This window comes from Clarias gariepinus, chromosome 20 (assembly GCF_024256425.1).
Source record: "Clarias gariepinus isolate MV-2021 ecotype Netherlands chromosome 20, CGAR_prim_01v2, whole genome shotgun sequence".
Lineage (NCBI taxonomy): Eukaryota > Metazoa > Chordata > Actinopteri > Siluriformes > Clariidae > Clarias > Clarias gariepinus.
In genome coordinates this window covers 8,111,997-8,135,959 of record NC_071119.1, presented here as the reverse complement: position 1 = coordinate 8,135,959, position 23,963 = coordinate 8,111,997, and the positions used below count along the sequence as shown (strand labels likewise).

The following is a 23,963-nucleotide window of genomic DNA, read 5'->3' as shown; positions in this document are numbered from 1 at the left end:
CCACCCTAGTGCCCCCCAATTTGGCTATGAAGTAAAGTGGAGCCTTGGTTTACAAATGCTCCAGAGTACGACCAAATTTGCTTGTAGTTATGTGTGTGTTCACACACACACACAACACACACACACACACACACACAGCGCCTGCACTGATAAATGGAAACACTTTCTGTCAGGATTTATTTTTACTTTTTTTAAAGGTAAAGTGCAGTTTCATTTGTTTTATTTTCACTTTATATTTTGTATTAATTATTTTTATGTATTAATAATTTTTTTTGTGCTGTGGACCAAATAATTTGAATTTCCATTATTTCTTATGGGAAATTTTGCTTTGATTTACGAGTCTTTTGAAATACGAGCCCACTTAGAATGGAAAGAAAGCGATGGTTGGAGCTTTTTATTTTTAAAAATATCCCCCCAAGTTTTAATTTTCAAAGAGGAAAATATTGTTTAGCACATTTGGTGATGCTGCGGTACATTATTAAATTGTTAGAGACGTAGTTGTGAGTGTAATGATTTTTTTAATAGGCAAAAACTCTAAAAAACACATTTTTTTAACAGATGCTGGTGCACTGCAGGTCATTTATTGATACTAGTTTACAGTATTACTTTAACATTTACATAACATTTATAGTACATTTGTTTCTCAATAAAACTGGGTCTGTGACAGAAGTGGTAAGAGTGTGTGTGTGTGTGTGTGTGTGTGTGTGTGTGTGTGTGTGTGTGTGTGTGTGTGTGTGTGTGTGCATGCAGTGTGCCTCTGTGCATGTGTGTGCGTGTATGTTCCAAGTACTTACTTGTTTTATGAGCACCACTCTGAAACTTGTATTTGAATGTGTTCCACGCCAACACTACGGCTCTACATTCTGATGGCTGCTGTGTCACGGTGCACACGTGAGTCACTTGTAGTTGGATCAATCAGCAGCTACAGACATGTATATCAAGTGATGGACAGAAAATTCACATAAAATACACAGATAGCCGAAACACTATTTAAGCAAAAGTAATGCACAACTGTGTTACTAGTTACTAAAAACGTTTACACTGTTAATAGGTTTAAAACATATATTGGTATAATAGAGACAGAAATGCCTCAGACAGTATTAGTCATTGTCAGTGTTGGGGGACGTTACTTATTAAAGTAACTAATTACATTACAAAATTATCGTCATTAAAAAGTAATCAGTTACATTACAGCGTTACTTTCTGACCATCTTTTCACCTACAGGGTTAAAGCAAGCTCATTTGTCAGTCCCATGTTGATAAGAATATTATAAACATGAAAAAAATATATAAACAGAATATAAATAAACAAGGGGAAACTGTAAAAGCATATAACAGACATTAGCACACCAGTTCAATAATCTTAAAAGGATTCTATGAGTCTACACACAACCTAATTTTAGGTGAGCAGAAGTATTAGAACAGTTTAAATATACAGTATTAAAATAAATACTTAGAGAATAAACATTAGAGTAACTGCAGCTCTGCTTCACAAACCTGAGGGTCTATCAAGATGCCTGCAAAGACACTTATTAAAACGTTAAATATTGTAGCTGTCAAAAGCTTTTTTAATATTTATTTGTGATTACCTGCATGATGTCTACGGTTAACCTGTAACTGCAAATCAATTACTCATTTTTAATCGTATGTTTTAAATGTACCTTGAAGGGATCTCCAGTACTATGCAAAGGTAACATATCAAGGTCACACACAAGTAACTGATGTAGAGCTTTAAAATATCTTTCTTCTTTTCTCTAATTGTTATTCACAACCAATATAAAATTGAGTATGAATATTATAGAGCCAGACTGGTGTGATAATGTGTGTTAAACACATTTAAATTTTTCCTATTGTTTGTTTATATCCTGATTTGGCTGTCACACATCAAGACAGAAATGTTTTGATAAGAGTTTTAAAGTTCAGATGTGGAAATCTCTAAAGTTCAAAAAGTGTTTAAAAGTGTTTATTCTTAGAGAATGTAACAGGAAATTAAACGCGTAACAAAAGTCACTAAACTGTGTAAATACAAAGAGGATGAGTACAGAGGTACAGCTGTGCAGGAGTGTGTGAGTCCATTCTAGGCTTCAGGCAGGAAAATATTGAAATTGCTGTTTGTTCCCTTTCAAAGGCTACACTCGATGCTGGGTGAAAACGCTATGGGAATATCTTTTTGCGTTGCCGGTTGTGAAGCATGTGTGTACCAAACACGCCAAATTTTGGCTTATATAACCTCGGTCAGGTGACGTCATCTGATTAGATGCACCTGCAGGTTATAAATAGGAGTGAGCCGGCAACATTCCTCAGATCTTTTTCTTCACCGCATTGTGCGCGTGTGTCAGCAAGCATAACAAAAATACAAAATAAGCAGAATTAAATCTCATAAAACTCACCAGTTAGTATGGCGGAGTTTAGAACTAGATGTCCCCCTCCTTGTGAAAATTTCCTTTCGAAGGGCGATATGCACACATTCTGCTTCGAATGTTTGGGTGAGAAGCACGCTCTCAAAGGGCTTAATGGAGAGTGTGAGCACTGTGATCTTCTCCCCATGAAGCTGCTTCGCGCGCGTCTCGCGTTCTTTAGGGAACCACGAGCCGCGCTGCACTCATGGGGATCACAAGCAGATCTGGCCGAGGAGCGAGAGACAGAGTCCCTCCTTTCTCTCGCCCTCTCCCCCGATCCCGCTGTCTCTCCTTCCACTTCACGAGCGCACTCCGGTGCTTCTCGCGGGTGTGTTGAAGAGACTCGTTCTCCTGCTTCTGTGGAAATGGAAGTTGCTTCCTCAGAACGCTCCTCAAAAGATGAGAGAGAATATGAGGAATTGCTCGAAGTTATAACGCGTGCAGTCGAACGACTGCATATTGACTGGCCACAGGAGCAGGCTCACCCAAAACAATCAAAATTAGATGACAGATTTCTGTCGGGTGGCCAGGAGATGGAGCCAAAACACTGCTCTCTCCCATTTTTTGATGACCTCCACAACGAGTTATCTCGTTCTTGGAGAAATCCTTTTTCTTCCCGTATTTTTGTACCATCGACTTCGTTTTATTCGAACATCGTTGATGCAAAAGCACGAGGTTATGTGGTGATGCCCCAGATAGAAGAGACGCTTGCGGGCTATCTTTCTCCTGGAACATCATCCTCATTAAAGAAACCCACACTTCCCTCCAAGCCGTGTAGAACTTCTTCTACCCTGGTAGGGAAAGCGTTCCAAGCAGCAGGTCAGGCCGGCGCTTCCTTGCACACCATGGTGGTTTTGCAGGCGTATCAGGCTGATCTGCTGTAAGATTTGAGCACGAGCGGCACACTGAATCATGACGCATTCAATGAATTACGCCGGGCTACTGATTTATCCCTGCGTGCGACTAAACAGACAGCCCGTGCAATCGGACGTTCCATGGCCTCCTTGGTGACCGCTGAAAGGCACCTGTGGTTAAACCTGACAGGCATCAAGGACAAGGATAGAAGATTCCTCCTTGATGCCCCTGTCTCACCTTCCGGCCTATTTGGCGACGCTGTGAATTCCGTCGGCACTAGGTTCCGAGAAGCTAAATTGTATGAACAGGCTTTTGGGAAATTTCTCCCACGCCGTGCTCAAGAGTCGAGGCCCTCGGCCACCCAGCCTCGGCCAAATCTGAATCTCACCAGGCGAGAGGCACAGAAAGAGAGCGTCAGCAGCCGGGCTCCCCCCTGTAAGGACTGGGGTACGGCTCGTCGCCCCCAACAGGCTGCCTCCAAAAGATCAGATCGCCGCACTGTCTTCTTTTCAAAGACTAAGTCCTGAAGCCTACGTGCCCAGGACTGTGGGGGTGATCCCCCCCGGGGAACGGCACTCAACGCTCTTTCCTATAAGAGCATGCCCCCCCGGACACCCCCAGGGGGTCGGTGTTCAGTTTCCGCCGCCTCTGGTGTTTCGGACCTCACCGACCTCCAGAGATATGTTAGTGCCTCGGTTTTATCCTGCTATATTCCAGGATGCGAACCACTAACACCCCCCCGCGCACTAAAACTTGTACCCCTTTCGGAGAAACTGGCAGCGTGAAAGCTACTGCCAGGCATTCAATTCAATTCAATTCAATTCAATTTTATTTGTATAGCGCTTTTAACGATTTACATCATTACAAAGCAGCTTTACACAATCAAAAGAATTAAGTTTGTATGAAATGTGAATGTGTATGAATCAAAATTATATGATTGTCCCTGATGAGCAAGCCTAGGACGACGGCGACAGTGGCAAGGAAAAACTCCCTGAGATGGTAATAGGAAGAAACCTTGAGAGGAACCAGACTCAACAGGAAACCCATCCTCATCTGGGTGAAAACAGATAGCAGGGATTGATGTGCATAATAATATGCGAGACTGGAAGTTCAGTATAAGAGGAGATGTGTAAGATTAAAGTCCAGTTTGTTCCTGGAGGCTCAGGTAGACTGTGAAAAATTCCAGTCCTGAACTATTGAGCGACTGAAGTCACAGGTCCTCAGAGAACAGCTGTCTGCATCAGTCGAGGACAGGACCACCTTCATGGAAAAGTGGAACCAACCCCAGTCACCACACGCATTCCAGGCAGACCACACGGGGGCATCCATGTGATGAGATCTCCAACCAGAAGCAGGACTCCAGGATGAGTTAGAGAGGTCCAGCGGGCAGAGGGGGTCTGGATCACTGGCAGCTCAGGAGCGACATGTATAGCTCGACAGAGAGATAGGTAGAGGAAAAAGGAGAGAGGGAGAGAGAGAGAGAGAGAGGAGAGAGCAGAAAAGGAGAGAGCAAAGAGATGGAGAAATAACAGTTAGGTATGGTCACAGTCGAACAATGTAAAAAGTGAATGTATATTTAGTGCAGAGTGCAAGCAGAGACTCCGGCAAAACTAACTATGACAGCATAACTAAAAAGGGAGAGCCAGAAGGAAACACAAACATGAGGGCTTCCAGAGATGTAAGGCAACCAATCACCTCACCGTCAACAAACCTAAGTGATCAATGAGAGTGGGGAAGACAGCATCCAAACATACCAGTTCACCTAATACTCTACGTCCATGAGTCCCCCAGATCTGCTCCTTTACCCAAGGCTAATCTATTTATAAAAATGCTTGGCTAAATAAATAGGTTTTTAGCCTGGACTTAAACACTGAGACTGTGTCTGAGTCCCGAACACTATTTGGAAGACTATTCCATAACTTTGGGGCTTTGTAAGAAAAAGCTCTGCCCCCTGCTGTAGTTTTAATAATACGCGGTACTGACAAGCAGCCTGCATCCTTTGATCGAAGTAGGCGTGGCGGATCGTAAGACACTAGCAGTTCGCTCAGGTACTGCGGCGCGAGACCATTTAATGCTTTATACGTCAAGAGTAGTATTTTAAAATCGATGCGAAATTTCATAGGAAGCCAATGCAATGTGGATAAGATAGGGGTGATGTGCTCATATCTTCTGGTTCGAGTGAGGACTCTCGCCGCTGCATTCTGGACTAATTGAAGCTTGTTTAAGCACCTATTTGAACAACCAGACAGTAAGGCGTTAAATAATCCAACCTAGACGTGATAAAAGCATGAACTAGGTTTTCTGCATCGTTTAGTGACAATATATTTCTTATCTTGGCAATATGTCTGAGGTGAAAGAATGCTATCCTGGTAATATTATCTACATGTGCTTCAAATGAAAGGCTTGAATCTATAATCACACCGAGGTCTTTTACTGTTGCACTTACTGGAACAGAAAGGCCATTTAAAATCACAGTGTGATCAATAAGCTTACTTCTAGCTGCTTGTGGTCCTATAACTAGAACTTCTGTCTTATCAGGATTAAGCAGAAGGAAATTAATTAACATCCAATTTCTTATGTCCCGCACACATTGCTCAACTTTAGTAAGCTGGTTTTTCTCATCTGGTTTTGCTGAAACGTATACTTGTGTGTCATCAGCATAACAATGAAAACTAATACCATGTTTACGAATTATGTTGCCTAGAGGAAGCATGTAAAGGGAAAAAAGCAGTGGGCCTAAAACAGAACCCTGTGGAACACCAAACTCAACTTGAGAACATGAGGAATGGTCACCATCTAAATCTACAAACTGATAACGATCAGTCAAATAGGATCTGAGCCATAAGAGGGCCGTTCTCTTAATTCCTACTACATTTTCTAATCTGTGAAGGAGAATACCATGATCAATAGTGTCAAAAGCTGCACTGAGGTCGAGTAACACAAGTATAGTGACACAACCCTGATCAGAGGCCACTAGGAGGTCATTTACTACTTTAACGAGTGCTGTCTCTGTGCTGTGATGAGGCCTAAATCCTGACTGATACAGTTCATGTATGCTATTCCTATGTAGATATGAACATAGCTGTTGTGATACTACCTTTTCCAGAATTTTTGAGATAAACGGGAGGTTTGATATCGGCCTGTAATTGGAAAGCTGACAGGGGTCAAGGTCAGGTTTTTTGATTAGTGGTTTAATAATTGCTAATTTAAGGGATTTAGGAACATACCCACTGCTGAGTGAACAGTTAATTACTTTTAACAGGGGTTCTGTTATTGCTGGAACTATCTGCTTGAGAAAATGTGTCGGTATAGGATCTAATTCACAGGTTGACGATTTTGAAGAGGAGATGAGTGAAATTAGTTCACTCGCTTCAAGGGGAGTAAAGTATTCTAGGTTCTGATGTGATGTGATTCATTTATCATCTGTATCACTTAAATTGTCTGGTTTTAAAGCCTTAATTTTTTGCCTAATATTTATGATTTTGTTATTGAAAACGTTCATGAAATCCTCACTACTGTATGTTGTTGTTGTTGTGGAGATTTCTGCAGTGGTCTTGTTTTTAGTTAATTTAGCTATGGTATTAAATAAAAATCTAGGATTATTTTTGTTATTTTCTATAAGAGTGGAGAGATACATTGACCTAGCAGCACTGAGAGCTCTTCTATAGTTCAGGATGCTCTCCTTCCATGCTATTTGGAAAACTAACAATTTAGTTTGACGCCATTTGCGTTCTAATTTACGAGCGGTTTGTTTTAGAGTGCGTGTGTGTTCGTTTTACCAAGGAGCGAGTTTCTTATCTCTAATCATTTTTCTTTTAACTGGAGCTACATTATCTAAGCTATGACGAAGTGTTGACTCTAGATATTCAGTCGCTTGATCGAGTTCTGTGGAATCAAATGGCGATCCAATCAAAGTTGATAACTCTGGAAGATTATCGATAAAGCTCTGTGTGGTATTTAATGTGAATGTACGTTTAAGGCGGTAGCGCGGTGCTGTGCGTACATTATTACTATGAGACACTTTAATCGAGACAAGACAGTGATCTGATATAACTTCAGACTGTGGAATTGTAATTATGTTTCTTATACTTAATCCGAAGGATAATATTAAGTCCAAAGTGTGACCTGCTTTATGAGTGGGTCCTACTACACACTGATTTACTCCTACTGAGTCCAGTATGGACATAAATGCTGTTCTCAGAGGGTCTTCTGGATTCTCAAAATGAATATTAAAATCTCCAGCAATTAACGCTTTGTCTACGGAAACGACAAGGTTTGAAAGGAAATCTGCAAATTCACAGAGAAATTCAGAGTACGGCCCTGGAGGTCTGTAAATGATGATTAGCGGAGTCGTCTGAGCTGACTTTATGTTACTATAGAGAATTTCAAATGCATTAAATTTAAATCTGTGTTTTTGTACGATAGCCAGATTATCGTTGTAAATAACTGCGACGCCTCCTCCTCTACCAGTTAACCGAGGCTGGTGTATGTAGCTGTATCCAGGAGGACTAGCTTTATTTAGAGCTACATACTCGTCCTGTTTAACTCAGGTTTCAGTTAAACATAATATATCAAACTCCTGGTCTGTGATAGTTTCGTTAATAATAACTGCTTTAGATGCGAGAGATCTAATATTTAACAGTCCTAGCTTCAGATCAGAGGTGCCGGCTGCGCATTCAGTATGATCCGAGTTTGTGGTCTTTATGTTAATTAAATTATTAAAACAGACATTCTGAATCTTTCTACATTTTTGCTTAGCTCGGGGAACAGACACAGTCTCAATACAGTGAACCCTGGGTGACGACTCTATGCAGCTAGCAGACGGTTGGTTTAGCCTGTCTGTCTGCTCCCTGGCCTGGGCTCTGGATTGTCACCGATTAACTAGGCCTCTTCTGAGACTATGAGCTATACTACAGGAAATGAGAGCAGCACCTTCCTGAGTGGGATGGACACCGTCCCGCCCTAACAGGCCAGCTTTTCCCTCAAAGGTCTTCCAATTATCAATGAAGCCCACGTTGTTTTCAGAGCACCACCTGGACATCCAGCGGTTCAGCGACCATAACCTTCTGTAAGTTATGTCACCACGTCTCATTGGGATGGGACCAGAGCATATTACTCCATCGGACATCGCCTTCGCTAATTTAAACACCTCTGTAAAGTTATTCTTACTAACCTCTGACTGAAGAAGGCGTATATCATTAGCTCCAGCATGTACTACTATCTTTGAGAACCTGTGCTGTCCTAGAGCCCTAAGATTACCTGCTATGTCCGGTGCTCTGGCTCCCGGGATACACCTAACCACTGCCGCTGACTGGCCGCTGCAGGAATAACACTGCTCTCACACTCTCTAACCCTCTCTAAAGTCTGGATGCGCTCCTCTAACGCTGATATCTTCTCCGTCAGAGTGCTCACTAACACACACCTATCACAAATAAAATTACCACTAATGACGGAGGAAGAATGTCTAAACATCCTGCACTCTACACGCTGAACACGCTGAATATTAGACATGATATCGTACCTGAGTAGTTATTTGGTGATGGATTCCGCTTGTTGTTCTCAGATGAAACGCGCGTTCTCCGAAAAAGCGCAAAAAAAGCAAACAAACAGAAAAAGGCAAAAATCCAGTAGTATTAAAGCCTGAAAATTAGTTAATGTTGTTATTTAGAATAAACAAGAAAAGGTAATGTAATCTAAACCCTGATACAAACAAACGAGGAACTTTCGCGGGAACAAAACAAAAAACAGGAAGCTACGTCACAGGAGCTTCAGGCATATCTCCCTGGGTGCTAAAGACTGTAGAGAAAGGCTACGGGATTCAGTTTGCTCATCGCCCTCCGCGTTTCAATGGCGTAGTCTACACTTCCGTGTTACCGGAGAGAGCGCATCTGCTAAACAAAGGCATTGCTGGAGAAGGGAGCCATAAAACAGGTTCCTCCTCCAGACAGGGAGTCAGGCTACTACAGTCGCTACTTTCTGGTTCCCAAGAAAGGCGGGGGGCTGCGTCCGATTTTGGATCTTCGCGGGTTGAACCGCTATCTCAAAAAGTACAGATTCAAGATGTTAACCATCAATATGATTGTATGATGATGTCTCGCAAATCCAACCAGAAGATTGGTTCGTGACGATAGATTTAAAGGACGCATATTTCCACATAAAAGTTTTGCCACAACACAGGAAGTTCCTGAGGTTCGCTTTCGGGGGAGAAGCTTACCAGTATCAGGTCCTTCCATTCGGTCTAGCTCTGTCACCCCGCACATATACAAAATGTATGGATGCTGTCCTGGCTCCCTTGCGACTCCAGGGCATCCGTATTCTCAATTACATAGACGACTGGCTAATCCTGGCCCAGTCTCAGCAGCTAGCGCTCCGACATCGCGATGTCGTCCTAGCTCATCTCCATTCGCTGGGATTGAGACTCAACGCTACCAAAAGCGTTCTCGTTCCGGCTCAGAGGACAACATACTTGGGTGTCAGATGGGATTCGATCACTATGCGGGCACAATTGTCTCCCGCTCGTGTCGAATCCATCCTCAGCGCCCTCAAGGAAATCGGACTAGACCAGGAAGTGACTATTTATCACTTTCAAAAATGTTTAGGCCTCATGGCAGCTGCATCCACGGTGATACCTTTGGGCCTTCTGCACATGAGAGCTTTTCAGTTGTGGCTAAGAGCCAGGGGATTTCATACAAGGGCCAATCCCCGAAGGCGAATAAGGGTTACGCCCGAAGGACGTCGTACCCTTTCTATGTGGTTTAGACCCCAGTTTCTCACCTTGGGTCCCACTCTAGGTCCGTCTTGTCGTCGCAAAATGCTAACGACAGACGCTTCCCTTACCGGCTGGAGTGCGGTCTTGGATGGCCGTCCAGCTCAAGGGCGCTGGAGAGGTCATCTTCTCGCATGGCACATCAATTGCCTCGAAATGATGGCTCTATTTTTGTCCCTACAGCACTTCCTCCAGCAGCTGAGAGGCTACCATGTTCTAGTGCGGGTGGACAATACATCAGTAGTCTCCTACATAAATTGTCAGGGCGGATTGCACTCGCGCCGCTTGAACGAGCTAGCGCATCAGGTTCTGCTCTGGGCACAGGACAAGTTCCTGTCCCTCAGGGCGATTTACATTCCAGGGCACATGAATGTGGGAGCAGATTTACTGTCCAGACAAGCTGTGACAAACGGGAAATGGAAACTCCACCCCGACATAGTCAGCCAAATCTGGGAAAGATTCTTTACAGCAGAGGTGGACCTCTTTGCCTCCCAAGAGACAGCACAATGTCCTCTCTACTACTCTCTGACTCATCCAACTCCCCTGGGTCTGGACGCGATGGCCCATACGTGGCCCAATTTACGCCTTTATGCGTTTCCGCCAATATCTCTGCTCCCGGGAGTCCTGGCGAGGGTCCGTCAACACGGTTCGCACCTCTTACTGATAGCGCCCCATTGGCCGGCCAGAGTATGGTTCTCGGATCTAATATCTCTCCTCGATGGCTCACCTTGGATGATTCCAGTGAGGAGGGATCTTCTGTCTCAGGCGCAGGGGACAATATTTCATCCCCGACCGGAGCTTTGGAACCTTCATGTTTGGCCCCTGAACGGGACCAACTAAGTCAAGCTGGTCTCCCAGCCAGCGTTATTGACACTATTCTAGCCGCTAGAGCTCCCTCCACTAGGAAAGCTTATGCCCTTAAATGGAATGTTTTTGAAAGTTGATGCATGACGAAGCAGGTAGACCCAGTCCACTGCCAAATTGTTTCAGTGCTGAAGTTCCTGCAAGATAAGTTGTCCTCGGGCTTGTGCCCTAGTACCCTTAGGACGTACGTGGCCGCTATCTCAGCCTGCCACGTTCCAATCGAGGGGATTACTGTGGGAAAACACCCTTTAGTTGCCCGTTTTATTCGTGGAGCTAAATGGTTTAGGCCACCCACTAGAGCCACGACCCCTTCATGGGATTTATCTATCGTGCTCGAAGGTCTAATTGACACTCCTTTCGAACCGCTAGAGTCAGCGCCTGACAGGCTTCTGACTCTTAAGATGTTTTTTCTTATGGCCATTACCTCTCTCAAGAGGATTGGGGATCTGCGCGCCTTGTCAGTCTCCCCATCCTGCCTGGACTTTGCCCATGGGCTAGTCAAGGCCATTCTGCATCCTCACCCGAACTATCTTCCGAAAGTTCCATTTTCAAACATGCACCCTGTTGTTCTTGAAGCCTTCTGTCAGCTTCGGAGCAGGAGAAACTTTACCTATTATGTCCAGTACGTGCTCTTCGGATTTACGTCCACCGCACCTGCCAGTGGCGTAGATCAGAGCAGCTCTTTATTTGCTATGAAGGCTGCAACCGGGGGGCGGCCGCTACTACGCAGACCATGTCACATTGGGTGAGAGATGCTATTGCTCTCTCCTATGAGGCGCGTGGGCTCACTTCGCCTCTAGGAATCAGGGCTCATTCAACCAGGGGGATTGCTTCATCTATTGCATTAGCAAGAGGTATTCCCCTGCAACAAGTGTGAGACGCGGCGGGCTGGTCCTCTCTGCACACATTTATTAGATTTTATAGTCTGGATGTTCCTGTCACTCCGGGCTCACGAGTCCTCGAGTCAGCTTCCCAGACATAGTTCTGAGACCTCTCAGCCTTGTGCGCACACGCTACACAATGCGGGGTCCAGACACTCGCAGTGCGGCAACGTTGGTACTCTCGTTCCCATAGTGTTTTCACGCAGCATCGAGTGTGAAAGGGAACGTCTCGGGTTACTTTGTTGTAACCCTGTTCCCTGAAAAGGCGGGAACGAGATGCTGCGTCCCAATGCCGCACTGCCCACGTGACCGGACGTCCGTTCAGACAATCAATCTGAGGAATGTTGCCGGCTCACTCCTATTTATAACCTGCAGGTGCATCTAATCAGATGACGTCACCTGACCGAGGTTATATAAGCCAAAATTTGGCGTGTTTGGTACACACATGCTTCACAACCGGCAACACGAAAAGATATTCCCATAGCGTTTTCACGCAGCATCTCGTTCCCGCCTTTTCAGGGAACAGGGTTACAACAAAGTAACCCGAGACGTTTTCTATGAGGCTTTCAGGTTTCAGATTGTTTCCATTTCCTCCACTAGATGGAGCCACTGAGGGCTTATGCAGCTCATCCAATTAATGACACACCTGGGGCCTCATGTTCAAAGACTTGCGTTGAATTCATACTAAAACATTGCGTACGGACAAAGCTGTAAATGTGCGTACGCAGTAAAAAAAAATCTAATGTATGAAACACTGCATACACGGAATCCCACACATATTCTCTTTGTACATCCGAATTAACGTGAATTTGAGCAAACGTGCACGAGCGCAAAAACCCTCCCTGCCTCCTCCCCCGTGTAAATATGGTCATGACTCCACTTTGGCAAAACCAAACAAAAAAGAAATGGCAAAAGCAAGCAAGAAGAGAAACTTCACAGAATGTGAATTGGAGGTGCTCCTATCGGAGGTAGACCGGAGAAAAACTGTGTTATTTGCAGGTTTGTCCTCCGGAATTAATAATAAAATTTAAAAAAAATTAGCTGAAATAATATCTTTAAATACATCACTCACCAAGAATTCACCTATCGCGCACCCTGCCACCTTGGAGCCTCATCCCAACCATGCTGTTTGTGAGGATGAATGAATCATGGGTTGTCCCAGGCCACCTTGCCACAATATTTGTTAGGCGCATTTAAGCATCACATATTATTTGCACATTTATTGAATGGAAATGTTTCCGATTTACGTATGCAAATTCGTCTTCAGATGGCGCCTTTATAGTAATGTGTGTGCAGTCGATCGCTCCGATTACATTAGGAAAACCGGCGATCGCTGCAAATTGCGCTTAATGTTTGGCTGGTCAACTGCATGGTATGGAAACCTTATATACCTGCTAGACATGCGGATGATCCCGTCCCATACAGCTGGCATTGCACGGCTCAAAGATGACTGGCTTAACCCCAAGCGGTCTGCCAGTTCCCTTTGGAAAGAACCAGTTGCCAGGAAACCAAGCGTTGTCAGCACCTGTAAGGGAACAGGTAATGCGTGGCTCCTCGCTGTCTCTCTTTCCAAATTTGGACCCAACTCAGCACAGAGCTCCAAGAGGATAGCTCTTGGAAATCTGAAACGGCTAATAATCTAATCATCATCGTGGGCCAGAAAATCACTGTAATCCCTAAAAACGTGTCCCTTCGGATTCGGCCATTGACAATGTCCTCTAATAAGGCCAACACTGCCATTGCCATAAACTAAAGGTTGTATACATTTGCAAATGCTTTTATATGTTCTAAATCACATAATTGGTAGAATTAATGTTTTTACTAATTAAGTCGCCAACGGAAATAAAACAAACACACTCAAGAAATACACGTATGCCAGACATGAAGTTGGCGTGGAAGAACGCACATTCTTACGTCAATTTCACTGTTATAACTGCATGAATCCAAGATGGCGGCGCGGCAGTAGCACGGAGCTCCGGAGCCAAAATGGTGCTACGTTGTTTACGTTTTGTGTGTAGCGCTTTTATTTTTCTATGTGTATGGATATCTTCGCAACTGGTGTCCGTACATACAACAGCCAGACACTTTTCAACCTAAATAACCCGGTTAATGATATCCACGATGTGCTGCGGGAAAAGCTACGCGTCCTCGGCTTGCTGCGTGAACCAGGCCTCGAAGCCGGAGGAAGGGTCATCGGAAGCGGTGCGCAAGGAAGCGCGGCAAGCAGGTGGGAGTCTGTGCTAGGCTAAAAACAAACCCTAGCTGGCCGGCTCTCCCGTCCATCATCTTATCTAATGTCTGCTCCCTGGACAATAAACTGGACTACATCCGACTCCAGCAGGCTACACAGCGTGAGGTTAGAGACTGCTGTGTCTTTGTTTTCACGGAGACATGGCTCAGCGACAGAGTACCGGACGCCGCTATTCAACTAGACGGGCTAGCCTTGTTTCGCGTCGACAGAAATGCAGCTCTGTGCGGTAAGACTCGCAGTGGCGGCTAATGTGTTTACATCAACACAAAATGGTGCAAGAACTCTGTGCTAGTTTCTAGTTATTGCTCATTGCTAGTGGAGTTTGTGATTGTTAGATGCAGACCTTTTTATTTACCACGGGAATTCACCACTGTTTTCATTATCGGAGTGTACATTCCACCTAGCGCTAATGCTAAGGAAGCGCTATGGGAACTGTATACAAAGATCAGTGAACTGCAAAATACACACCCGGATGGACTGTTTATTGTTGCTGGAGATTTCAACCATGCAAATCTCAAGTCGGTGCTTCCTAGATTCCATCAGTATGTGGACTTTGCATCGAGAGGGAAAAACACGCTGGATCTTGTTTACACAAACATCCCCGGCGCATATCGGGCAGAGCCCCGCCCCCACCTCGGCTACTCAGACCACATCTCTGTTATGCTAATTCCAGCATACAGACCACTCGTCAGGCGCTCAAAACCGGTTCTGAAGCAGGTGAAAACCTGGCCAGCAGGAGCCATCTCTGCTCTTCAGGACTGTTTCGAGAGCACTGACTGGAACATGTTTAGGGAGGCTGCAACTTACAGCGACTTCACTGACTTGGAGGAGTACATGTCATCAGTGACCAGCTACATCAACAAGTGCACCGATGACGTCACTGTCTCCAAGAACATCATCTCACGACCCAACCAGAAACCGTGGATTACTGCAGAAGTGCGTGCACTTCTGAGGACCAGAGACTCTGCCTTCAAAGCGGGAGACGAGGTGGCCCTCAGAACAGCAAGGGCCAAACTTTCTCGGGCCATCAGAGAGGCTAAGTGCGCACACGCCCAGAGAATCCACAATTACTTCAGGGACAGCGGCGACACACGGCGCATGTTGCAGGGCTTGGACAACATCACCTGCCTGTGACAGTGACGGCTCCCTCCCAGATGCGCTGAACAACTTCTATGCTCGGTTTGACAGGCAGAACGACGTGGCGGCGAGAAAGACCACCCCTCCTCCGAACGACCAGGTGCTGTGTCTCACTACAGCTGAGGTAAGGAAAACTCTTCGCAGAGTCAACCCACGTAAAGCTGCTGGACCAGACAACATCCCAGGCAGAGTGCTCAGAGAATGTGCTGAACAGCTGGCAGATGTTCTCACCGACATCTTCAACATCTCTCTGAGCAGTGCCATCGTTCCCACGTGCTTCAAGGCCACCACCATCGTCCCCGTGCCCAAGAAGTCTACTGTGTCCTGTCTCAATGACTACCGTCCCGTTGCACTCACACCCACCATCATGAAGTGCTTTGAGCGGCTCGTCATGAGACACATTAAGACCCTGCTGCCCTTCTCACTGGACCCACTGCAATTTGCGTACCGCCCTAACCGCTCAACGGACGACGCCATCTCCACTACACTACATCTTGCCCTCACACACTTGGACAAGAAGGACACATATGTTCGAATGCTGTACATAGATTTCAGCTCAGCATTCAACACTATCATCCCCCAACAACTGATTGGGAAGCTGAACCTGTTGGGCCTGAACACCTCCCTCTGCAACTGGATCCTGGACTTTCTGACCGGTAGGCCTCAGTCCGTACGGATCGCGAACTGCACCTCCAGCGCCACCACACTGAGCACTGGGGCCCCACAAGGCTGTGTGCTCAGTCCCCTGCTGTTCGCACTGCTGACTCACGACTGTGTAGCAACACACAGTTCGAACCACATCATTAAGGTCGCTGATGACACGACCGTGGTGGGTCTCATTAGCAAGAACGACGAGTCAGCGTACAGAGAGGAAGTGCAGAGGCTAACAGACGGGTGTAAAGACAACAACCTGTCTCTAAATGTTGACAAGACAAAGGAGATGGTTGTTGACTTTAGGAGGACACGAGGCGACCATTCTCCGCTGAGCATCAACGGCTCCTCTGTGGGAATCGTCGAAAGCACCAAATTCCTGGGTGTCCACCTAGACAAGGACCTCAGCTGGTCCCTCAACACCAGCTCCCTACACAAGAAAGCCCAACAGCGTCTCTTCTTTTTTAGAAGACTGAGGAAGGCCCAGCTTCCACCACCGATCCTGATCACCTTCTATAGAGGAACTATCGAGAGCATCCTGAGTGGCTGCATCACTGTCTGGTTTGGGAATTGTGCCATATCGGACCGCAAAACCCTACAAAGGGTAGTGAGGACAGCGGAGAAGATCATCGGGGTCTCTTTCCCCTCTATTGAAGACATCTACACCACACGCTGCATCCGCAAAGCCACCAGCATTGTGGCTGATCGGACACACCCCTCTCACACACACTTCACACTCCTGCCATCTGGAAAAAGGTACCAAAGCATTCGGCTTTTTTCCACAAGCCATCCGTCTCCTCAACAAAAAGGGACTGGACTGATAAACACAAACACACACACACACACACACACACACACACACACACACACACACACAAACATTATCACACAGCTTAACTCAACTACCTCAAAATATTGAGACTGGACTGACTAATCAACACAAGTGCAGACACACTGACCTACACCACCAAATTATCGTACACACCAACCTGTAAATGCTTCACTGTTTATCTTTTGCACAATGATCATTACTGGACAAATTTTTGCACTAATTCCTCAATTCTTGCTGCTGCTTTTAAAGAATGTTTGTTTACCCACTACCTCAACACCATATTTTATGTTCTGTTATGTCGTGCTTGCGCACTGTCACTTTGTTGTTGCTCTTGTTTGCACATTTGCACGTGCACTTTATGTTGTCTGTAAAAATGTTATACTTAGCTAGTTAGTTTTTGTTAATTTATGTTGTAATTTATGTTAGGTCTCTCTGTCCTGTCTCTGCTAGCCAGTTAACTAGGCCTCTTGGTTAGCTAGTTTAGTGTCTCTGTTAATTTACGTTGTAAGTTTATGTTGCATGTAGCACCTTGGTCCTGGAGGAACGTTGTTTCGTTTCACTGTGTACTAACTGTATATGGTTGTAATGACAATAAAGCCTACTTGAACTTGAACTTGAACTGTTAGTAAATCCGACCGTGAGCGTGAAAACTGGTGTAAGCAAAGTTTTTGTGCGTACGCAGCGTTGATACTTGAGGCCCCTGGTTCTCATCACCTGCCTTATTGTCTGGGTTTATCAATCCAACCGTCTCTCCAGTTTTAGGAACTATTTTTTTTAAATAAATAAAACATTGCTGCCTTCTGGTCTGTTCTGTATTTTAAATTTTACTGACGCAGCAGTAGTTACTTGTGTGAAAAATGTAAATGCATCAGCTGTGTATCCAGTAACAGTAACACTGCAGAGAACAGAGAGGATTCAGGGCCGCAGCTCTGAGCAGTACAGCTCCAGTCGTCTTTAAGCTTTTCACTGCATATCATACTGTGTATGACTGTGTATGTGACTAATAAAATTGGAATTTAATTTGTTTTAGAGCCTTAAAGGCTTGCAGAAGACAGCAGGAAGCTAGTAAGAGGTTAATTAGCAGAATAATGTTGCATAGCTTTGTTAAAAAATAAAAAATCAGACTATCCTGATACTGCTTCAAACATTTTACTTAAGTTAAAGTCCTAAGACCATGATGTCCTAAAATTTACTTAAACTACAAAAGTACTACAAGTACTCCACAAAGAAAACAGTGTACTTAATCATTTTTTAATTTGCTGTTGGATGGAGTGAGTGTTTATTGTTTTATAAATAAATTATTTTATTGCACTGAGGGAAATGTTGTTTCTTCTTATTGTCTTTTTTATAGCCTGTGTATAGTGTCTGGAGCTGTTTATATTGTTTTGACTGTACAGCACTACAGTACAAATCTCATGTCTCTTGTACACAAATTGCTCATGTATATTTTAAGTTTTGTGTTATAATTTCTTTTCTTCATCACACGGCTATAAGAGTGTAAATGTCCTTTTTTGTCTTCAGTGGTCTCAGAAAACCCTTTGAACACATTTAAACCAATCAGAGCCGCTGTGTTACACAGGAAACATCTTTACTGATCACATGAAAGAAAGAAGTGATGCAATTAAATCATCAAATTGTAATAATTCGGCAAAAAGTCTCTGCATGTTCTGCTGTCAAACTGTTCATGTCGTTCTATCAAATGAGAAAAATCAGATTAAGTCTTTACACCCCCCCCCCCCCCCCCCCGCCCCAGTGAGTGAGTTAACTATGATTAAACATACAGAACACATGAAAAAAGAAAATAAAACTCTATATAGATCTCTATATAATAGATCTCTGTGATCACTGATCATTAGGAGGAGACACTGCATGGAGCAGGTGGTCCAGACTGATTGCAGTGTGTGAGATGCTGCTGTGTGTTCTCCTGCTGACTGCCATCACAGTGCTGTGGATTAATTACTACATCCTGAAGACAAAATACGAGTCACAGACCAGCAACAACAACCTGACTATAGCGAGAGACCAGTTACAGACCTGTAACAACAACGTGATTACAGAGAGAGAGCAGTTTCAGAGGGAGAGAACCCAGTTACAGAGGGAGAGAGATGAACTCCAGAGGTTTTTAGAACAGGGTGAGTAACACTTTACTGCAGAACTGTCACATGATTATTAAAGAACATTCATAATTACATTTAATTAACATTTATTAATTTATTAATTAAACATCATTAAAACAAGTCTGTTTCTGTTATCACTTCTCCATACTGTAACAGCTAGTCTGTAGTAGTCTGTGCTTCTGTTGTTGTTGTTGTTGTTGTTGTTGTTTTTCTCAGGACACTAGGAAATAAAAAATCACAATTTATCTATGGAGTAAAAAAATACTGACTTACAAATATACTGTAAATATAATAATGTTGAGGCAAAAATAATTCTGTCGTTATTGTAAAGGCCATATTTCATTCTTGTGATTTGTTGTTATGTTTACCTTATTTCAGTTTATTAGTTAAGCATTAAGCATTAAGTATCATACTTATAATTTGTATGTGACATCATTTCATGAGTTGTTCTGTGACATCATCCCACAGTTATGCAGTTTCATGTCTATTACGCACGTTAGTTGTTAGTTGTTGTTAAGACACGGAAGAATACAGAAAGGTGTGGAGCACACAAGCTTTTGACCGTGAGACAGTAAGCTAAAAGGAATACAGTAAAATAAGTTGTTGTAACTGTAATCTATCGACGCTACAGAACACAGCAAGCGACTTGTCGTGACTACACTGGATTTATGCAAGAAACTGTAACAACCGTTGTTTTTGATGTTAAAAATAAACAATAGACAAAGAAATCTACGAAATGTCTGATGTCGTCAGTGACACTGTGTAACAAAAGACATGCGTCAGAACTTGTGAATAACATGCACCTACATTAAAGTCAAAAGCTTGCTCCGCTGCAAAAATGAAGATAAGTGATTTAAGAGTGTGAACGCGGAGTGAAGAGCGCGCGTGCGATTCAAAAACGCGCATCGACTGCCAACAAGCAACCGAAAGCGAGAAGAGGACTTGCCTGCCTCAAACTTCACCATGTCTTACGGCGAGGACAACGCCGCTATCGCCGAATCTGAGCAGGTGATGGTGCTCGACGAACTGAAGAGCGCCAGAGAAGGCAAGTGGAGTCAGTTGACTGTATTATACAATGAACTAGAGGCGCTTATGGACAATGCTTGTAATTTGCATGACGTTAAAGCCAAGCGCCGCCAATACAAAGCGCTGCTAAATGACTTCATTGAAAGCAATGTAACAGTGCGATCGTGCGCAAAGGATGAAGAGCGTGAAACCGATCAGCACCACTGGTTTCACCCTAGATTAACGCGCTGCTCAGAATTCATGGTAAGAGTGAAGTCGTGGATCGCGGACACTAGTAATCGCTTTAAGTTGCCCCAAACAGGTGACGATGGAGTTTCGCCAAACGACAGTGTGTCAATGCTGGAGCGCAAGACGCCCGCCCCCCAAAGGCACGGAAGCGTAACGTCAGCGACATCCAAGAGGTCCTTAACGTCAGCAGCATCCGAAGCTCGACTAAAAAAGGCAGAAGCCAACAGAGCAGCTTTGCTGGCTAAAGCAGCAACTTTGAGAGATCGGCAGGCGCTGGAGCTGGAGGAAGCACGATTAAAGGCTGAGGAAGAGCAATTGAAAGCACGATTAAAGGCTGAGGAAGAGCAATTGAAAGCACGATTAAAGGCTGAGGAAGAGCAATTGAAAGCACGATTAAAGGTTGAGGAAGAGCAATTGAAAGCACGATTAAAGGTTGAGGAAGAGCAATTGAAAGCACGATTAAAGGTTGAGGAAGAGCAATTGAAAGCACAACTAAAGGCTAAACAAGCACAATTAAAGGCACAAAAGGAAAGGCTGGAAATGGAAACGGCGCTTGCAATGGCCGATGCTGAACTAAATTCTTACCAGAACCGTAAAAAACAACATCCTGCCAGACGGAGCGTGGTCGTCGAAACGAGTGGTGCATGCCCCCCGGAACCAGAGCAAAACGACCACTGCAACCACAGTTCGGCAATGGAATACCTCGAGCTCCCATCACGCCTCCGAGCAACCCACTTAAGCATGCCAGTGAGTGCCAAACCCATAATGTCAAGCACCCTAACGGAACGGCCCACCCAAGGTAACGAACACTCACTTTACAACACTGACATAGTGGAGCCTCAGGGTAGGATGCCAATTTAGGCAGATCTTACAGAAATGTTTGCAAAGAGTCAGAGGCAACTTTCCTTACCTCCGCGCGATGTTCCTCCATTCTATGGTGACCCTCTTGAGTTCACGTCCTTTGTAAGAGCTTTTAAACATGCCATCGAAACCAAAACTGATAGCAATCTGGAAAGGCTGTTCTTTCTTGAGCAGTATACTAAAGGACAGCCGAGGGACCTAGTGACAAGCTGCCAGCTCATGCCAGAACATTGTGGTTACGCAGAGGCTATGAAACTGTTACATGACAATTTCGGAAATAGACAAATAATCGCTACAACGCTGATGCAAAAGGCACTCAACTGGCCGGAAATAAAGTCAGAGAACGGAAAGTCGCTAAAAACTTTCTCCATGTTCTTAGTAAAATGTTACAATACCATGTCAAGCATCGATTACATGGATGAGCTAGACAATGCTACCAACTTGAGGAGTGTTGCTTCAAAACTGCCCTACAAATTGCATGAAAAATGGAGAAGCCATGTATACAAGTACGAGGAGCGCAATCAAGAAAGAGCTAAGTTCGTGCAGCTGATGAAATTCGTAGAACGAGAAGCAAAAGTAATGTCCAACCCACTTTTTGGAGACCTGAACGTTTCGACTAGTGGTAAAAAACACAGCAACAAATCCCCTTCAGGATTCAAGCAAAAAATGGAAGAAAAGAGAGGTAGCAGCTTTGCGACCGGCGTAAAACAGGTTGGTAAAAATCATAAAGACTCAATTACAGTACCAGTTCAAACATTGCCTGTTACAGCGAGTCACGAAACGAGTGCGTGTATCGGGGCTGGAGATGACTGTATTCTCTCCATAGTACCTGTTAAAATAAAGTCCAAGAAAGGCAACAAGACAGTAGAAGTATACGCCTTTATGGACCCAGGTAGCTCTGCTACCTTTTGTACAGAGTCATTAGCAAGGCGATTAAATGTACAAGGTAAAAAAATTGACATCATGTTAAGCACCATGAACGCGAGGAAACAAATAGAAAGTTACGTGCTTACTGACCTAGAGGTTAGCAGTCTGGAAGAAAACACCTTTGTTGAACTCCCCAAAGTGTTCACACAAAAGAGTATCCCAGTCTCAGTGGAAAATATTCCACAACAGCACGACATCGATAAGTGGCCATACCGCAGCGAAGTAAAACTGCCTCACATTAATGCTGGAGTTGAAATTCTCATAGGTAACAAAGAGCACAGGCTCCTAGAACCATGGCGAGTAATTAACAGCAGGCACAATGGGCCATACGCAGTAAAGACCGCTCTTGGATGGACCATAAATGGACCTCTTCGAGAGTCGGTCGAGGAAGGCACATGTGACAATGAGCAAGTGAGCATTGCAGTCAACAGAGTTTCCATCGAAAGTGTAGAACAAATGCTGATACAACAGTACAACCATGATTTTCCTGAACGGAATTGTGATGACAAAGCTGAGTTGTCACAGGAGGACTATCAGTTTTTAGACTCTGTAACTAACTCTCTGCAGTTTACCGATAATCACTTCTACATCGGTCTCCCATTTAAGAAAGCAGCTATTCAAATGCCCAATAACCGAAGCGCAGCCATGCAGCGCGCACTGAACCTCAAACGGAAGTTTAAGCACAACCGCTCCTTTCACAAAGAGTATTTAAACTTCATGAACGACATGTTTGAGAAGGGTCATGCAGTCAAGGTCCCCACACCCCACCTAAGTCGACAAGACGGGCAAGTGTGGTACATACCTCACCATGGTGTGTACCATCCTCAAAAGAAAAAGCTAAGGGTAGTCTTTGACTGTGCTGCCAGCTATCAGGGAATATCATTAAATAGCGAGCTTCTGCAGGGACCCGATCTGACAAACTCACTCATGGGGGTGCTCACACGCTTTAGACAAGAGGAAGTTGCCATGATGGCAGACGTGGAAGCCATGTACTATCAGGTTAGAGTTCCGGAAAAGGACACAGACTTGTTGCGTTTCCTGTGGTGGCCGAATGGAGACGTGAGTCAGGACTTGGTTGAGTATAAAATGGTTGTTCATTTGTTTGGTGCAAAATCATCTCCAAGCGTAGCTAACTTCGCCCTTAGGAAAACAGCAGAAGAAAACCGCAGCAATGCATCTGCCGAGGCAGTCAACACAGTACTTAAAAACTTTTATGTAGACGACTGCTTGAAGTCTGTCTCTAGTCATAGTCAAGCAGTTGCGCTATATAGTAATCTCACCAAACTGTGCGCAAGTGGAGGGTTTCACCTCACCAAGTGGGCAAGTAATAGTCGTACATTGCTAGCTTTCATCCCTGAGAGTGAGAGAATTAAAGACGTGAGGGACTTAGATTTGAGTAAAGACGCACTCCCTGTTGAAAGAGCTCTAGGGGTGCTGTGGTGTATTAATTCAGACACGCTCAAGTTTAAGATTAGTTTAAAAGAGCGGCCCGTGACTAGAAGAGGAATCTTGTCAGTCACTAGTTCAATTTATGACCCCTTAGGCTTCCTTGCACCAGTCATACTGCCAGCTAAGATCTTAATGCAGCAGTTATGTAAAGAGAGACTCGATTGGGACAATGACATTCCCGAACAATTTATAAAAAGATGGAGGGCCTGGCTACACGAGTTGCATCAATTGTCTGAGTTTAGTGTAGCAAGATGCGTAAAACCAGTTGACTTTGGAGTTACAACTACAGCACAACTTCACCACTTCTCAGATGCAAGTGAAATGGGATATGGAGTTGTCTCGTATATTAGGTTAGTAAATGCTGATGGACTCACACACTGTGCATTCATGATGGCGAATTCTCACGTAGCGCCCTTGAAACAAACTACTATCCCCCGAATGGAATTGACAGCGGCAGTGGTTGCTGTAAACAACAACAAAATGTTGAAAGGTCAACTGGAAATAAAACTGCTGGACTCTGTGTTTTGGACCGACAGCACAACTGTCTTGAGATACATTGTTAATGAAAAACTTCGCTTTAAAACCTTTGTCGCTAACAGAATCTCCATCATACGAGAGTCAACCAAGCCACAGCAGTGGAAGTATGTCAACACTTCAAAAAACCCAGCTGACGCTGCCTCCAGAGGAGTCTCCTGTGAAAAATTCATGAAAAACAACAA

The 23,963-nt window shown here is 44.4% G+C and overlaps 1 protein-coding gene across 1 annotated transcript in view; it reads left to right on the top strand.

Annotated features, from left to right (window-relative positions):
• Positions 1-23,963, top strand: part of LOC128508502 (C-type lectin domain family 4 member K-like) — a 214,445-nt gene that overhangs the window by 49,972 nt on the left and 140,510 nt on the right. Inside the window, exon 3 of the mRNA XM_053479848.1 lies at positions 4,356-4,362. Within this exon, the coding sequence (XP_053335823.1) occupies positions 4,356-4,362 (7 nt within the window). The remainder of the gene's footprint in view (positions 1-4,355; positions 4,363-23,963) is intronic.